General features: G+C 43.2%; 1 protein-coding gene across 1 annotated transcript in view; it reads left to right on the top strand.

Annotated features, from left to right (window-relative positions):
• Positions 1–3090: 3090 nt before the first annotated feature.
• LOC147901492 (NAD(P)-linked oxidoreductase superfamily protein) overlaps positions 3091–17723 on the top strand; it is a 50964-nt gene continuing 36331 nt past the window's right edge. The window contains exons 1-4 of the mRNA XM_087374678.1: positions 3091–3467; positions 3665–3739; positions 3904–3920; positions 10112–10152. Of these exons, the coding sequence (XP_087230804.1) occupies positions 3158–3467; positions 3665–3739; positions 3904–3920; positions 10112–10152 (443 nt within the window). The 5' untranslated portion in view covers positions 3091–3157. The remainder of the gene's footprint in view (positions 3468–3664; positions 3740–3903; positions 3921–10111; positions 10153–17723) is intronic.

Genomic DNA, 17723 nt, shown 5'->3' with positions numbered 1-17723 from the left:
GTGGATCTTTCATACCATAGCCAAATTGTTTCCCCCCATTAACGTGGAGGAACTTTACTCATGTCACATGAGTACCTGTTTGGGTATGAGAACATTGTAAAATATGGTGATCTTGCTCCTCCTATTTATCACACTAGAGTGATATATGGTTTTTTACCAAGAGATGGGTTTTGTCACAATGATTTTTGTTTGGGTTTGAAGTTTGGACTTTATTTTTCTCATATCTTTAACTTTGAAGTGGATAGTAGCATTATCCTTTCCACTACAATTCGGTGTCATCATAGCATCATGCATTATCATATGCTTTATGATTCATTATGACCTTATGTGTCTAAGAGGTATGTAGATGCTTTTATGTATATATGCTCATGTTGCCCTATGATACAAATAGTATGTTTGATTTGCATTTTGATATTTTTTTGCATGCAAGATAACCCTGATAACTTGTCTTGCAAGCATGATTCTAGAGTCCTAGTGCACTTAATGGTTGTTCTTGTTTTAACTTATTCAGTAAACTTATATAAGCTACTAACTTGGTTTCCTCTTTGGCTTAGTTACCTGCTCTAGATTCATTATTGTGGGTTCTTAGTTTAGGATTTACTTGTTTCGGGTCCCAAACCTACTTGTTCCAAATTTCAATATCCAAGCCACTCATTTCAGGCTCCTAGTTCTAGACCTACCGAGTTAGTTTCAGGATATACTTGTTTTGAGATTTGAGATCACTTGTTCTAAATTTTGAGTACATTCCTTCCAAAATTTTCTCCAAACTTAGGATTCTAGCATCACAAATTTTGGGTGAACTCAATAAGGATTCTAGGTTCCAAATCCACATATTTTGGGTTTACTTGTGTATTTTAAAGTTGTTTCTATACTCACTTATACCTCTAAGAATATGTTGCCTCTTTTCTCTATACGTACTTTAAAGTTGCTAATATACCTTTAAAATTGTGAATATACTCACATATACCTCTGAGATATGTTGCACCATGCCTCTTGTCTCTAAACTAACTTGATCCCTAAATAGCTCTTGACATCATTGACACTTGGAATCTTCATAAACATTAGTTTACTTGTGGCTTTGTGCTTTGAATAGATGCACGTAATAGATCCTTTGCTTGTAGCTGTATACAAGCTGGAATCTTGTAAAGGAGTGCCTTTATGTCCTTCATAGTATTGGATCTGTCAATTGTGCATGTAGACACGCACATGCATGCATGCACATGCACACGACTCATTGAAGTAAAGAAATAGGCATGAAGGCGTGAGTTAGGAAGAGGCATTTTTTAATTTCCTCATGGAAAAAAAGTCAAAGTTAGTTTTTGTCGTGACATAGAACATAATATTTTAACAATAAAATTGCATGAGTGAGGCTACCAATAGATAGCCTTATGAGGGCAACGCTCATACCAACAACAAACATGCTTGAGCCATTAAAAAAAGTACAAGGAGGATTGGATTTTATGTAAGAGAGAATAGACATAGATGTATGAGCATGTTGTTGTTGTAAAGGACTTTGATACATGCATAAAGCATATAATGAAGTTAGGGGCACCATTCCTTTCCAAACAAAACAATATGACATTGAAAAAATCACCCAAGAGATTATGAGATAGTCACCATAGAAAATAAGAGTAGAGCGGCATGTTATCAGCGCATATCCCAATGGTGAAGAATGGCACGTCAGGAGACTAAGAGGGGAGAAAGGGCATCACACATAGGCAACCTAGTTGAATGTAGACCCCATGCCTTGAAGGTATCCAAGCCTCTAAATAATCAAGATGATCGGTGGCTGTTAACCCTGTGGCAACAAGGGCCAGAAGTGCACTCTAGGGCACTGAAAAGTCCGAATCTCAGGTGTGCGTGGGTCAGAAAGCAGGTTTGATCACAATGATGGATGGAGCTCTCGCCTACAGGGGAGTTCACGGGTTTAGAAGGGAGCTGCAGGGTTCGAAAAGGGGACATGGTTGAGAGAGCTATCTAAGAGTTCCAGGGTTCAGAGGGGGTTGCAGGGTTTAGGAAGAGCCCAAGGTTGAGGAGTGGAGAGCTAGTCTCCTTCGTGACTTCAAGGGGTAAGGGTTGAGGAGGAGGGACAAGGGAGGAGGGAGGAGGAGGAGGAGGGACAAGGGTCTGTTAATAGGAAAGATGGGTGCATAATCCATTTTGAAGTAAGCTAATTTCAAATACATATTATCTATGTGAACTTCCCATTTTTAACCTATTTTATTGATCCCTTAAACCTCGACATGTCTTTTACCCTTAGTAATCTAATTCCCTAGGAGTGGATGGACACAAGCTTTAAAACTTTGGAAATTTTGACATCACCATAGTTGTTGGAGGATGGATTTCACAACGAGGAAACAATTGGAGACTTGAAGTTATGCATTGGATGGACTTGAGATTGAAATTGGGATTGTTGACATCACCATAAGTTATAGTAATAAAACGATAAGTTGTACCATTAATATCTATTTAAAATTATATTTTTACAACAATTACCAACATTTGCCTTGATCTATAATTTGGTATTAGACATACTTGGCTTGTTATTTGCAAGGAGAATTAGCTCTGAATGTGCTCATTGTGGGCCTTATGTCGGCAATGCTTGTTGAAATTTTCCACAATGTAATGGTGCATCCCACTGGGCAACCACATGCCATACTCTATGGTCCATGTTTGAATTTGCTTGACTTGCAACAAGTTGAAGTCAAAGTATAGATGTTTCTAGTTTATGACACTTGCCGGCCCTCGTACACTTGGTACTTACAAGATGATAAGTCCATATATAAGTCACCTTGATGATATCTTAGAATTAAGTTTTGATTATCAAAAAGGATAATTTTTAAGTGATGTGATTGCACATCTTATGGTGTATTTGGGTAGAGTGTGTTTTGAGCTCAAAGAAAAAGGAAAGGATGTATGATGGCGCAACCTACGAGTGAGAGGTCGTCGGTGCGCACATCCAGGCCTGCCAAGTCATGGAACGCCACGTGGTGAATGGGAGAGAGCTTACGTGGAAACGACACAGATGAGGACGACGTAGGCTTAAAGAATGGGCGTAGCACAAGCTACCACGAATCTTTCAAAATTTGTGTCGTCTTCTTCTTCTTCCTGTTGTTGTTAGTATTGAGCACCACCTTCACTTCCTCTGCTTTTCGCCATGGCTGCTGCTGTTGCTGTTGCTCTCAGCAGCAGCCCTTTCCTTGCCTCTCGGGCTCCCCTCACTTCCCATTTCAGTGCCACCTCCTCCCTTGCTTCCGAATCCCGACCCTCGCTTCCTTCCGCCATCAATCACCCCTCCACCTCCTCTCCACATCTCCAAGCCCGAGCTTCCAGTGGCAGTTTAGCTACCTTTAATGCCGAACAAGAAATGATCCGGCTTGGCATGTCGGATGTCGAGGTGACGAAGCTTGGGATAGGAGCCTGGTCCTGGGGCGATACTTTCTTTTGGAACAACGGAGCCTGGGATAGTATGTACCATCTCGGTTTTCTCATCATACTATCGATTACTTAATCGCGCATTGCTGCCAAACAATCCAATAACTCAATAGAACGCATTCACGAATGCGAATCGCGTTCGATTTTCTGTTCTTAGTAGGCTGCCATCGTCTAGGCTCCTTTACATTATGGAATGCGATTTTTTGAATGCCGCTGTTTCATTTTGAAGATAAGAAAATGGAAGACGCCAGGACCGCTTTTAATGCAAGTGTGGACGCGGGTATCACCTTTTTCGACACAGCCGGTACGCTATTGTGCTTGTTACACGTGAATTCCAGTCGCTTGAAGCATGCTAGCTTCGTAGCTGCTCAAATTACGGATGTACCTTCCGTGGATTTGTGACTTTTGTGTGTATTCCCGACGGCAAGGCATAGTCGTTAACTAGACTGTTTTCTTGTTGGTTTGCAGAGGTGTATGGATCAAAGGTGAATCTTTCATCCATTTGAACCGCCCAGCGAGCCTTTCTGAAACTTGATGGGTTCTCTATACACATTCCATGACTTTTTGACGTTTCTTACAAATCCCTTTTCACTCTTTTGTGTGGTAACGGATTATGAATACATGCATGCCCAGACATTTATGAGTCCGTACGTTTGGCAGCTCAATATAATGACGAGCATAATACAACAGCTTGTATTTAGGGACGGGAACGGGAGCTTCTGATTGCAGCAACTAGTATTATGCTGTTTGTAGAAGCTCAAGGGACTCACGAAAGCAGTAGATTTCCTAACAGTCAGGAAAGTTTAAAGGAAAAGCTAACTGGAATTTGCACCAAATTCAAACAGGCTTACTGAAGGGAGCTGTGAAAATATCTCGTATCTGCGTCTGTTGAGCCATCTCGCGCTATGGCAGGGGCCGCGGTCTCCTCGATCTCTGAACTCTCTGGGTTACGTCCAAGGTGACCCCTCGTCTCTTTCGGCCCCCTATGAGGAAAGCTGTGATAGGTCGGACCTCAATAGAATTTGCTCTCGCCACTCTCTGTCTTGCACGTGATCTTTGCGTCCCTCTCTCAGTGCCACCGTGTCGGTTCTCTTTGTTGATCCAGGCTGCCCTCATATTAGCTAGCTCCTCCTCCTCTACTCCACTGTGTCCTGGAGCTGACTCATATGTATAGAAGTCTGTGACGCGTTGCTGTGCCCGGTCAGCCTCCATGTCCTATGGTCTAGCCGCTTCTTGTTGCTCTCTGATCCGCCGCAGGAGTGTCAACCTGGTCATGGAAATGGATTAGTTGTGATAGTGGACCGAAGCCATTCCCGAGACAATGGTAGCGTCCTCGTATCTCATAATAGGCTTGGCAAATACAGAGAAAATGCTTCTCTATCTCAACCCCACCCAGCGTACATAGCATGCAAATCCTCTGCTCTCTGGGTATACTTGCAGCTCTCTCTGCCTCAATCCTCAGTTGATGTGATGAAACGCGCATCTATCCAATGGCAATCCTCAGTGCATGTGAGACTCCTCTGTCCTCGAGGTACTTGGGTCTAATGATGAATCCCTCCTCTGATACTCTCAGGAAGTGGTCGCGATAGAACTGGATCTTGGCGGGTAACTCGTGGTCCCCTCCCCAAGTTCGAGATGTGTGGAGCTAGAGGAGATCTAACCGTATGATACTGTTGATCTCATCTCGTGGGATCGATTCAAGAGGCGCGTCCATGCTGTACTGAAAGGGATAAAGTTTGTCCATCTGGATACCGTGCCTAGTAAGCCAGGATGATATTCTTGCGTGCCACGTGTTTGCCCCACTCTCTGCTAGTTGTTTGGATGACTCCAGGGGCAGCCTCAGAAGTCTCTAGTGAGGTAAGTCCCAAACTCTGTGGATGAAAGTCACTATCTAAAAGATGGCATCAATGTGGAGGTGTGCCATGGCGAACTCTGCCTATACTATCTCATGTGGGACCGAGGGCTTACATTGAATCATCTTGGACCCCATGATCACCTATAGCCGCTTAAATTTCCTCCACTCTACCTTTGGGAGATCGCATCCCCAGAAGGGCGCTGCACACATTGCAGCTGGTCGCACTAGCGTATCAAAAAGCCAGCCCTTCGTTGGTTGATCCTGGAAGCAATGTTGCTCTAATCGAGCCAAAGCTCTCCACCCTCGTGTGAGTCGTGCATGGGCTGCATGGGTCATCATGAAGAGGGGTCCTGTGAAGACTGCTCCCAAATACGTGTAGGACTGTACTATCTCAACTAGCTCGCCATGATAAGTGAAGCTGAGTCGGCATAGTACCACCAGTGAGGTGTTGAAGACCATAACGTTGGTCTTCCAAAGGTTGACTGTCAGGTCTCTCTCTCAGTAAAACACCTCTAGGACCTCCAGTTTCCTCTGCAACCCTTCCGTTGAAGATGATATAAGGATGTCATCAACGTATAGCAGTATCTGTATCATGAGGTCTACCAATAATGATCCCTTGCCTCCTAGGCGGTTGATGAAGGATGTGATCTCATCGATGTAAAGTCCGAAGAGAGTCGGTGAGAAGGGACAACCGCGCTTCATCCTGATCGTGCTCTCGACCCAATCTGATAGACCACCTGGGGCACGAACTCTACCTCTGACTGACTCATATAGGCTCATCACCCCCAGATCAATGTCTCAGGAATCTGCATCTCCTGTAATCTCCTGATCATGCGGGAACGTGGGACTGTGTCAAAGGCCTTCCGAAAATCTTCGAATCATGCGTAGACTTTCTGTTGTCTAGACTCACTGTTCTCAATGATAGCCCTCAGGTTGAAGATGTGATCTAGTGTAGAGTGCTACCTCCTGAATCTTGCCTGCCCTAGTGCCCGCTATTCTCGTGCCTCTGTATGACTATTGATCTCCCTCTCTAGTATCGATCCATAAATCTTGGCCAATGTGTGGCCAATCATGAGGGTACAGTAGTTCCTAGTGTCCATGGGGTCTCCTGCCTTGTGTATCGGTACAATAGTAGTGGTGCTCCAAGCCGGTGGGAAGCCATGGCATACAACATAGTTGAACATCGGTGCAAGAATCGGGGCTAAGATCTCAAAATGCTCAGTCCGTAGGCCCTCATGGTCCTATGTCTTTTTGTTGTGTAGCCGGCGGAGTGCAGCCCGTACATTCTGTGGGGCAAATAAGTGACAGGTAGTGGGCCTGAGCATAGAGGACATGTCACGTGGTGCCTGCATCGGGACATCATATAAGGAGCGTGCATAAGTGTGCCACACTCCTGGTTCAGTGATGGGAATGGGTGGCTTTCCTTCTGAAAGAAGTCCCCATTCATTCTGTGTGTGAGGAAGGCCCATCTCTTGCGGCATGTCAGCTGTCGGAAGATTCGGTGAGCCTTAGATGGCATCAGCTGACCCAAGCTCGCTCTTGTGTGAGGTGGGTTCGTGCCTCCCTGCACTTGTCATCAAACCAAGGGTTTTGAGGCATCTTCCCATCTCGGGTCCATGTGGATCGGGTCGTGGGGAAGGATCTGGTGGTGGCATCCTGTTCTACTAAAGCAAGGGTGTCCGAGGCGTGGGCAAGGTCGATATCATCTCCTAGTAGGGTTAGAAGCTCTCTGGCTTAGTGACTCACGTATACTGGGTCGAAGGCACGATCAAAGTGGATCTGGGTACGAGCAGGCGTGGCAGGAGCTCTATTTGTGACTAGCATGGTTACTGAGATACGGAAGGCCAGATATGAGTGGTCAGCTCCGAGTGGAGGAGGGGCTACTATGAGGTCATGTATCCACGAAGCGAAAGCTAAAGGGCCCAGCAGGTAGTCCACTATGCTTTTCCCTAGATGATGGCCATCTTTGAAGGCCATTGTAGATGATGAGATCATGGACTGCTCCCAACTCAAGTAAAAATCTTCTGTATGCTGTCACATTATTTAGTGCATCTGTAGAATGTCTCAGGATCCGGAGTTGCGCTGCATCCAGCTCCGGGACCATGTGGGGATCTCTCTCGTATGAAAAATCTATTAGGCCCACTTGTCTATCTCCTGTCCTTGCATTGTGTTAGAAATCGACCAACTGAGGGTACGCACAGCGGAAGACTGATAGAATTGCCCAAGAGCTCACACAGTGTGGTGTGGGGTGAGGAATCACAAACTTCTTAACTTAATGTGAATAGAATAGATGTGCAAACTCATCAATAGACAATGAACCAGCCAGATAGAGAAACCACCAAAAGCTATGGACACAATACAAAAGAGATAGATCCAGAGTCCCACCAATGGCGTGGTCCTTTGATCTTACCACAAGGTACTCCTCCTATCTACTGGCTATTTCTAGACTCGAGCCTGTGTGCTCCACCTTGAGCGTCTGTAGACTTTCTGTCCAGAACACAACACCTTGCTGCCCTAGAAAATAGCCAAGGTCCAGCCTCTAGGGAACTCAGTTTGCAGCACACCTTTCACTCTTCTTCACCCTAGTGTGAGGCCCAAGGGAGTGGCTTCTGGCTGCTCCTGTCTGCTCCTGCTCTTGCTGAATGGTTGGATGAATTCTGAGGCCCAGGGCCTCTCTTTTTATAGGCCCAAGGCCTGCTGCAAAAAACCGACCAGCAGCATCATTCTGGCCGACCAGTCTGCTGCTAAAACTGCCCCAAGGGTCTCTCAAAACAAGGGCCTTTGGCCCTCCATTCCATGCAGGGGACCAGCCCCTAGGTCTGCCCAGAGGGAGTCGACATGACACCACTACTAGACGAGGGTCACGGGGATTTCACATGCGACAAGAGACTAAAGCACACACGATTGAGGTTCGACCTATCTCAGCTCTTCTCAGAGGCGACTGACAGAGACGTGGCATTACACTTGACATAGTCCATCGGATCCATAGATCGAGGAGACCACGCCCCCCACCACAGTGCCAGGCAGCTCGACAGATGCAGATATGTGAGCTCTTTGTGTCACACCAGAGAGCTATCACGGAGCTTGGATACATGGAGCCAAATCATGTTCTTGGAGCATTAGCCCTGAGCGCCTAACAGGCCCCACTCATGTTACACACTATTTGGCTTTTCTGGCCTGACTTGATATGATGTACTACATTAGTATTTCAGTTTATGTGTTTTCTAGTACTCAGCGAGGGCCTTAGCGAGCCCTTTGCTCCAGCCCACTGTGGCTTGTATGAGTTTACTTTGTTTCTGCACTTTTGTCCCATAGGCCCGCGAGGCCTCCCACGGACGTTAATACACCTTTCTTTCTTTCTTTATCTTTTCTTTTGCCCACATGGCAGCCATGCTGCTGCTCATGTGTCAATCTCTCAAACCCTAGGTTCACCCTCCCATGCTCTCCTCATATGGGGGCTTACAGATGGGGAGGTGACCTTTCCAACACATTGAAGTCCCCTAGAAGGAGGGTGCCCCCCTGCTTGGAGAGCTCTATGATGTCATCATGTATTGTCTCAAACAGGCTATGTCCCTTTGTAGTGACCTCTTGAGCATATGATGATGTGTCTGGGGAGAAGTGGCATACTGCAATGAAGACCGGTTGGGCATCTAGCAGCTGGACTCGTATCAACATATGATGTGCATGCTTTTGTTTTCGTACCACATGAATGGTCTCATGTGTGTTTTAAAGAGGACAGCCATGCAATGTGCATATTTGACTTCCATTTGTTCATTTCCTCTTCCATGGAGGTACGCATGTTCTGCATCATAGCATTAAAATCCACGTTCCTTGCTGCCCCCAAGTATCTTCTATAGGATTTCAATGTCACCATCATGCATCTTGGAAATGTCCCTCATGGTATTTATTCAAGCTTTGACCTGCTGGTCACGTATCTTCAGCGCACTGGCCCAAATGACAATGTATTTTCTCTCCTTTTCTCCCCTTGTTTTTCTGTCAGGTGAACAGTCCATGATGGACATGTGGTATTAACGTCTTCGGAGGCATCGCAGGCCTATGAGACAAAGTACAACCACAAAAAGTAACTCATAGAAGCCGCTATGGGCTGAGGCAAAGGGCTTGCTAAGGCCCTTGCTTAGTGCTACACTAAGAAACTAAAAACTCAAAAATCCTAGAAATGGTGAGATGACAAGAGATAGGATAGGTGTCATCTACAATCTTGGTGCATGGTAGCTCTCGAGTGGGATGCGAACATATTGTGTATCTTCCTTTGTTGGGTCGTCTCACGCGGTGGTGGGGGGCATGGTCGTCGTGAACTCTGGATCTAGTGAGCCATATGGAGAGTGACACGTCGACTCTAGCGGTCCCCTCTAAGTAAAGCTGAGATGGGCTAGACCTCCATCATGCTTGCTTTGGTGATCCTCTCGATCATGTGTGGTTTGTGTGTCTTTGGCTCTGCAGCTCCACGGCGTCCCTTCTTGTCCACACACACACAGACACAGAGAGAGAGAGAGAGAGAGAGAGAGAGAGAGAGAGGTTTTAATATGTGCAGAGTGAGAAACGGCATATGTTATCATGATTGCTTTAAAAGTTGTGCACATGTTGATAGAAAAATGATACAAGTGCACAACATTTAAGAAAGAGCGAAAACAATGTCCCAGGCCATAAACCTTATATAGGAATAGAGGACATTTGTAACAAGATGTAGTAAAAAACATGTGTGGTGTTGTACCTTGATTTTTAGTCCATTTCCCGATCTTCAAACTTTTTAATATCAAGAATGGAATTAGATCTCTTTTTTATTGTTTGACTTTTGTGTAGACAATGGGTGGTGGAGAAGATTCTGAACGACTATTGGGAAGGTATTTGTAGTGTATGATTATTTCCTAACCACTTTCCAAATATTCATTTTTGGCATATTCATGTTTCAAAAAAAAGCATTAATGTCCTGTTGAAAAAGTATGGTGTTTTGATTTTGCACTTTAAGAAATAGAAAATCACATATAGTCAATTGGACATGCTTACGGATTCTTGTCTATAAGACAAGTAGTAAAAGAGAAACAAAAGCATGACCCTGAATATAGAGGAATTGCATGCAAGTATGTGTTCTAGACCCTCGATGGAGATGCTGTGATATCATCACAGGAGATAACAAGTAGAAATAGATGAATTGCATGCATGCCTAGGACGGTGTGTTCAAAATAATTAGCATCCTCGTTATCCCCTCATCATGGTGATGAAGGGTAACGCCTCTCTATGCATCCATCACCTAGGACATAGCATCCATATGATCGGCCTTTTAAAAGAAAAACAATGCGAAGGTGTCATTATCTAGCCAAATTTCACCCCTTGCCATTCACTAAGAATACAATGATCCATTAGTTTTGTAGTTCTTATATCATGCCAAATGAAAAATTCAGCTTCATTTGTGGTGAGACGGTTATGATGCTAAATCAATGGTTGATTATCAAGGTTCTTTATTTGGGAAGCAAGAGGAGTGGGCTTGATATCATGTATTGTTTAGGGGTTATTTCTAAGGTGTAGCTGAGGGCTCACATGGCAAGTCAAGGCACCATCATTCGAATCTCGCTTTCACTCAAGGACAAGCAACAAGGTAGGGAGGCAGGTACAAGATCTCCAATATTACTGTGGTAGGGTGCATGTAGGCCTCACTTTCACATGAATACTAGCTTACCTTAATGGAGGCTGCTCAGCTCTTGTTATAGCCCGAACCTAGTTCATTTGGGCTTGCATTTGGTTTTTATAATTCCTTTGTATCATGGCTTCATCGTAAGTTACATGGAGACTAAGCATGATGTGCCACAATTTCTAGTCACCCCTAGTTTCCCAAGCTTAGGTAAAAATATCAGGATATTTGACTCTCCTCCTCCATAGCAGGACCTTATCAACTCGGACCCATCAGACATCCCAAAGAATGGATCCACGTGAAGGGGAAGGATCATACTCCTCACTCTCATTGGCACGCTTAGCTCCTAACATTTGAACTACTAGAGCAACTTCAATTTAAATTTTAAATTCTTATCGAAGGTTGAGGTGGTGACACAAGAGGTGGCAGTGGAACATATGGTGCCATTCTATACATTCCCCTCCCTAGTGCTGGGGATTGATTGTTTGTTAGGTTAGGTGGTTGCATGGTCTAGGTAGGTTGAGTATATGAAATGTAGTTCCCATAGATTTTGTTTCTAGGGTTATACTTGCAGAACAATGGAATGTAATTCCCATAGATTTTGTTTGTAGGAATATATAGGCAAGACAAGGAATCATGGTTTCCATATCTAACACAAATAGCACAATACTTTGCATGGGTTTAGCTAAATCAAGGGCCACTCTATGCATGCGTGGTTATTTGCATAGACTTGATAACACATTAACTCCCTTTGTGGTTAAGTTTAAGGATTTGTTTGATCTTGTTGGGTTGATGGCTGGTCTTGTAGCCCTAACTTGAGTTTTCCCACCAGGTCATATGCTGTTCCTTCCATAATGATAGGTTTATCTTCCTTCTCTTTAACCTTGAGCCTAGTTATAAATAGGAAGGAGATGATAATTTTAGACTTGTTCTTTTCTGATGAGGTATCATCAAAGTTCATTGGAGCTAGAGCTAGTAATGTTAAGGTCATTCTCAATTGTTATGGATTCTATACAATTGCTAGGAAAATCTATATAATGTAGTTGATGTGCAGGTAGGTTTTAATTTGCTCATCCATCCTCATAAGAAGATGAGTAAGAAGCTTCTAGTTGGTGTGCAGGTAGGTTTTAATTTGCTCATCCATCTTCATAAGAAGATGAGTAAAGAGCTTCTCTAAATGCCTACTTACAAGGGCCTTCATGGGGTGATAATCTTGCGCCTCCTCATTTTTTGGCTACTTGATTGGGTTTAAGAGGTTGATAGGGGACATCTTTAAGCCTATTGGGTAGAGCTAGAGTTAAAATTCCTTTCTACGGATGCCACATCATCTTTTTCGTCATATGTGAGGTCTATGAACCCCATTAAATGCTTTGTCACTGAGATAGCTAAGAAGGCACCCATTCTAGCATAATCAACATCTAATCCATTTACCTTGCAAATTTATGAGAACTATCCAATGGGATTCTATTGAAATGGTTCAAATTGGCACTATGCCCTCTAGGTATTGTATCTAGAGATTGCCTCACCCATCGCGATGATAATGTTTTCATCTCCACTGGGCCTATGAGATGGATTTCCTTGATTGACCACTCCTAGACCTAGCCCTTAAGGTCCTCGTGATCTATCAGGTAAGGGCCTATCAAACAAATTCTTGGTTTCTTATAAAAAACAATTGTGTATTTGTCATTTAAAGAGTGTGTATATGGGATTTTCTTGTAAAAATGTGGAATTGAAGGTTTTGAATTCCTAGGAGCTCATTATGGTACTTACAGAGCACTTGCCTTGATCTAGATGAGGATTAGGCTAATAATCACTGTCGAGAAAAGTGTGGATTGAGAGTTTAGCATAGGTGCTACGACTTTCCAAAATCTAAGGTGATCCACCAGGAATTCATCCTTTCATAAATTAGGTGAATGTTTTCGATTTTGGGGCCTATTAGTCAATTGGCATCACTTTGATATTGACTTCTGGGAGTGTGTTTTTAAAATGGGCGTTTGTGACGCACGAAGGTCATTTTCACGAGATTTGAAGAGTCTAGGTTACCAGATTTAGGTATTGCAAGGCTTCTTAGTGTGTTTAGCAGCATAGATTGTCTTGTTATAGCCTAGTTTGAACCTTCATGAGCGGGTTGGAAAGATCTATTACTAAGTGCTCACAAAAGTTGCGCTTTTGCGATCTAGTTACTGATACCTTTTTCCTGGATATTAGTCTAGGGTGTGGATGCCCACCTTAGTGACTCTATTAGTCTGGTTTTCTTTAGTCTCATAGACCCTTCGGGCTTTCGAAGACTCTAACAAATTGTTTCTTTCTTTTGTCTCTACCTCTTCTGTTCACTTATGTATTCACGAGTGACAAAATTTTCCAAGTCCTCTTGCAGCTAAGTTGGCACACAACCTTGGAGAGTTTAACTCGAGCTGCTTTGTGGCAAGATGTGTGTGACTCTGTTGGCCACTCACACCCTCACTCGATGGCACTAATAGGGAGCTTTTAAGGCTCTAAGATATGATTGATCAATACATACCATAACACACACTATTTTACACTTTTCAAACACATGCAAGGACAAGGTGATCACTCTCAAGCAAGTAACACATAAAATTTAGGACATTCCTCAAAGGAAGAAAGAAACAACAAGGAAGAAGGAAAGGTGTTTGAGACTTTCTATTTCGGGGCCAAAACTGATGTTTACATTTTCAAAATGAATTATATACATAGGGTTTTAGGATTCACGCCCGATCCTAACCAAAAATGTCCTTTTTAAGTAGTCTAGACAATTAAAAAAAAAAACCCAAAAACATGAATATATGGTTTGTCATCAACCACCCCCTAATGTATCATTAATTGACTTATTCTACAAGTTTTCTTCAACACAAGCTCGTGTTCAACATGTAGTAGAAAAAACCTACCATTTCAATCTTAAAATGTGTCCAACTAACCCCCAATAACGTGAGAAATAAGAATAACTATTGACTCGCACACTCTCAAATGACATCAATTTTTGTCAGTAATTCAATATAACACATTAGATGGTTTGCTCGATGGAGCAAGTGGCTTATTCGAAGGACTTACCAAAAAGATAACACAATAAAAGCATGGATGCATTATATGAACAACAATGTTAGAATCTTCATAGATTGTCTAACAAAGAACCTACATATGCACGCATACAAAAGTATGAGCAACAATGTTAGAATCTTCATAGATTGTCTAACAAAGAACCTACATATGCACGCATACAAAAGTATTGGGCATTTTGAAATGCTGAAATGTAAACAATCCTTCTCACTCCCTCATGGATCCCAATCCTTCTCACTTCCTTCCTCTACACTGACATATTCTCTCCATTACCCTTCTTGTCCTCTTGGTGCCCTGACTTTAGGAGACTCTTGCCTTTGAAAGGTCCTTGCAAAGTGGCCCACATTTCACACAAAAGGTGGTGAAAGAGATTATGGGTATGTGCATTTCCATCACCAATGCAGATGGAACCATCATTTAGCATAGATTTCTGGACAGAAGAGAAAAAAATCCTCTCTTCCTTTCCATCTTCTCATCCTTTTTTGGTCTCCAAAATCCTTTTTGGTATACAACGTGCCTTTGACATGAAGAACTGCAAAATCCATGGTCTATAGGGGGAGTACCTGGTTAGGGCCCTGCATGTAGATCTACCTCTGAAGACCTTTGATTATAGATGTCTATAGTGCAGCGTGCTATTTCCCTCTAGATACTTCCAATTGTGCTAGAGCTACCACATGGGGAGGAGCATCACCGTCTTTGACCATGAATGACGATAGATAGATGTTGTCAAGGTAGGGAAATATTTTACTAGTTGGTGACACCAAGGCGACGTACATATGGAGATATCGGATTGTTTGCCATCATACTATCATAGGTGCATCCTTAGGTAATTGAGCTTAGCTGCACATTAACTGGCACAAGAGAGGGCTATAGTCACTCATTATGGGAAGATATTTATTGGATATGCGCACCACACATGGCTGTGTACAATGGATTTTAGAGATTGATTGGATTTAAGCGCTAGACAAGCCATGCACGTCGTAGCAAGTAGATGTGGTGGACTATACTATGGGGTCCCTACTTTCATATCACAAGTTAGCGACCTCAGAGTTCTCTTCCTTACGCCAAATGCTGAATAGTCCACACAGATTGTTTCTACAGTTGTCTTGTCATCTGCCGTCTTTTACATATTTCTCTTCCTCATGCCACGTGCCGAACAAAGACTTCACATATTGTTTCTACAGCTGTCTTCTCATACTACGACTATTAGTTTGACCATAGACTAGCTATCTCGACACCCTTCTAGGGAACATAGACAACCTGTTGACCCACATTCCAAAGCCAAAATTCACATGCACAACATTGTTGCACACGCTCCTTCCCTTACACTATCAAGTTGACGGGATATCACCTGAAGTACCTCTTCCTCAAAATGGTTGGTATGATGATAAGTGTCAAGTGCTTAGGAGACCTTGGCACTGCAAGACCAAACAAGGTTACCGAAACAAGGAACAAGCTTCGAAAGACAATTGATGCTTGGTGTGGCACAATAAATGACAGTTTCTTGTTCGACATGAGCATGCAATCTTGAACATCCTTTACATTAGTATTTCCAAGGGATTTTTTATGAAAGTTGCAAAAACGAGGTTATTGTTACCCATCCAAGATCCTGGCATCTGAAAGACTACGTTGATATGACATTTCCAACCAACTCACACCCATTGATATTGCTTGCCCCACCAGCGTCACAGGCGCCTGCTTATGGATGCTATCCAAAAAATTTAGAATGGAAAAGCCAAGGACCATGAATGCCGTCAGGCATAACTTCTAACCTACAATTCGAAAACGCTCTGCATCGTGGATCACATGATTCAACTTTTTGGATTTACTGAGGAGGCTAGACAGAGACATTAAAGGATGTAGTGTGTTGTTTTATGGCCTTTCGAAAAGCCTTTGACCAGTATTGCAGGCTGTCCTTATCCATAATTCTGGGACTTAGGTGTCAAGGATGATGTCATATGGGCAGTTATTATCTGAAAGTGTGATAGGTAGGGGTGTACTACACAAGGTATGTCTGAGGAGGTGATTATCAGCATTGGTGCAAAGTGTGGGCGCCCATTGACCCTATCCTCTTTGGAGTCTACATTGATGAGTGAGGAATCAACCATGGGTACTAGAGACCCAACGAGGGTTTGGAAACTTTTGTGGATGTGTGAAGACTCATTAGTCTCGGGCAATATGTTGATAATTTAATATACGGTGGAGGATGATCCGGTAGGAAATAGTCAAATGACTCATGAAGTCCACCTCATCAATAAAACCATACTGAAGACAACAAAAGTAAACCATACTGATGATGGTAAAATCATATGAAGATAGCAAATCACACTGAAGATGATAGATTATTGTGAAGGTGATAGAGTCACACTGAAGGTGACATGGTCACATTGAAGGTAACATGGTCAAATTGAAGGTGACATAGGCTATACTGAAGATGGGGATGTGGATAATGTAAGGGCTTCTCAAGTGCTTTTGCCCACGTATATGTATTTTAATTGCACCTCTCTCGGTTGCTTTCCTTTTGAAAACTGGCTAGTCTTGCTCAGAGATGTTTCCACAAGGTGACCACCTCTTGCATTCATTGAAAGAATCTACACCAGAAATAAGGGCGAGAGCAACTTGCCCGCTTTGTGTACTACATTGCTAGCAGGCAGCATCCATCTATAGACACGTGTGTGTGTGCGCGCGCGGTTCTACGCGTGTGTGTGCAGTGAGCTTTTTGTTCACTTTTTCTGTTCGCTTTTTCTCAATTCGTTGTCAGCCTGCTCCTGCTTTGACTTTTCTCTCCTTATCTCTTCTCTTTGCTGTGCGCATTTTCTAGGGTTTTCCGCCTCTATTTTACAGCCTCACGTGAGTGTTTTGGGTCTTCTCTTCGTTATTTCGTCTTATCTTGCTCGACCTTTTTCTGGGCATTTCAACCCTTTTCTAGTCTACCTTCATTGTTCCTGATGGCAGCTACAAAGACTTCTACACATAAGAAACAAAAGTAGGATGACCCTGTTCATGCCTCTCTTGAGGCTCAGCTGGTGTATGATGTCATGCTTGAAGGATTTGAAGATACACGCAAGGATTGGAAAGACTCTGCTCCCACTGTTGGAATTATGGTGGAAATGGATGAAATAGTGGACCCAGCATGTGAATATGCCCAGCATGCTGTCATAATGTTTTGTCAGGTCGTATGCCAATTGTAGCATATGTGGGTAACTGGTTGACAAGAACATTGGTGGTTGTTTCGTTCGTAAGGTGCATTATGCAGCAAGAGGCTTTTTTGAAATCATAATGGTGGATGAGCAACATAAATAAATGTTGCTTGAGCACTCTCCACTCTTCTATGGACAGCAGATGGTGCATGCCCTCCCATGGTCGCCTACCAAGGGAAGCTTTGATCCGACATCGATGTCTGGTGTGGGTGGAGGTTGTTGATTTTCCTCAGTGTTTAGCTTCACTTCTGCCAAAAATTGCAGCTTCTCTAGGCAAGGTGGTGTGTCTACCTAGGCCAAATGGAAATTCAAACAGGTTTTGCATTTTGTGGAATATAGATAATCCCACGCATGAATCGTTCTCTGTTACAGTAAATAATGTTGCTATGGGGAGTGCTTTTTACAAGCTCAAATGGGATTTATTTGCAGGAGCATGCTTTGAATGTAAAAAATTTGGGCATATGGCTTCACAATGCCCTTTAGTTCTACATAAAATGCCTCGAGTTGCTAT

This window comes from Dipteris shenzhenensis, chromosome 5 (assembly GCF_047967505.1).
Source record: "Dipteris shenzhenensis isolate YYH24624 ecotype China chromosome 5, Dip_SZ_1.0, whole genome shotgun sequence".
Taxonomy (NCBI): Eukaryota; Viridiplantae; Streptophyta; class Polypodiopsida; order Gleicheniales; family Dipteridaceae; genus Dipteris; species Dipteris shenzhenensis.
This window is presented reverse-complemented; position numbering and strand designations above follow the sequence as displayed.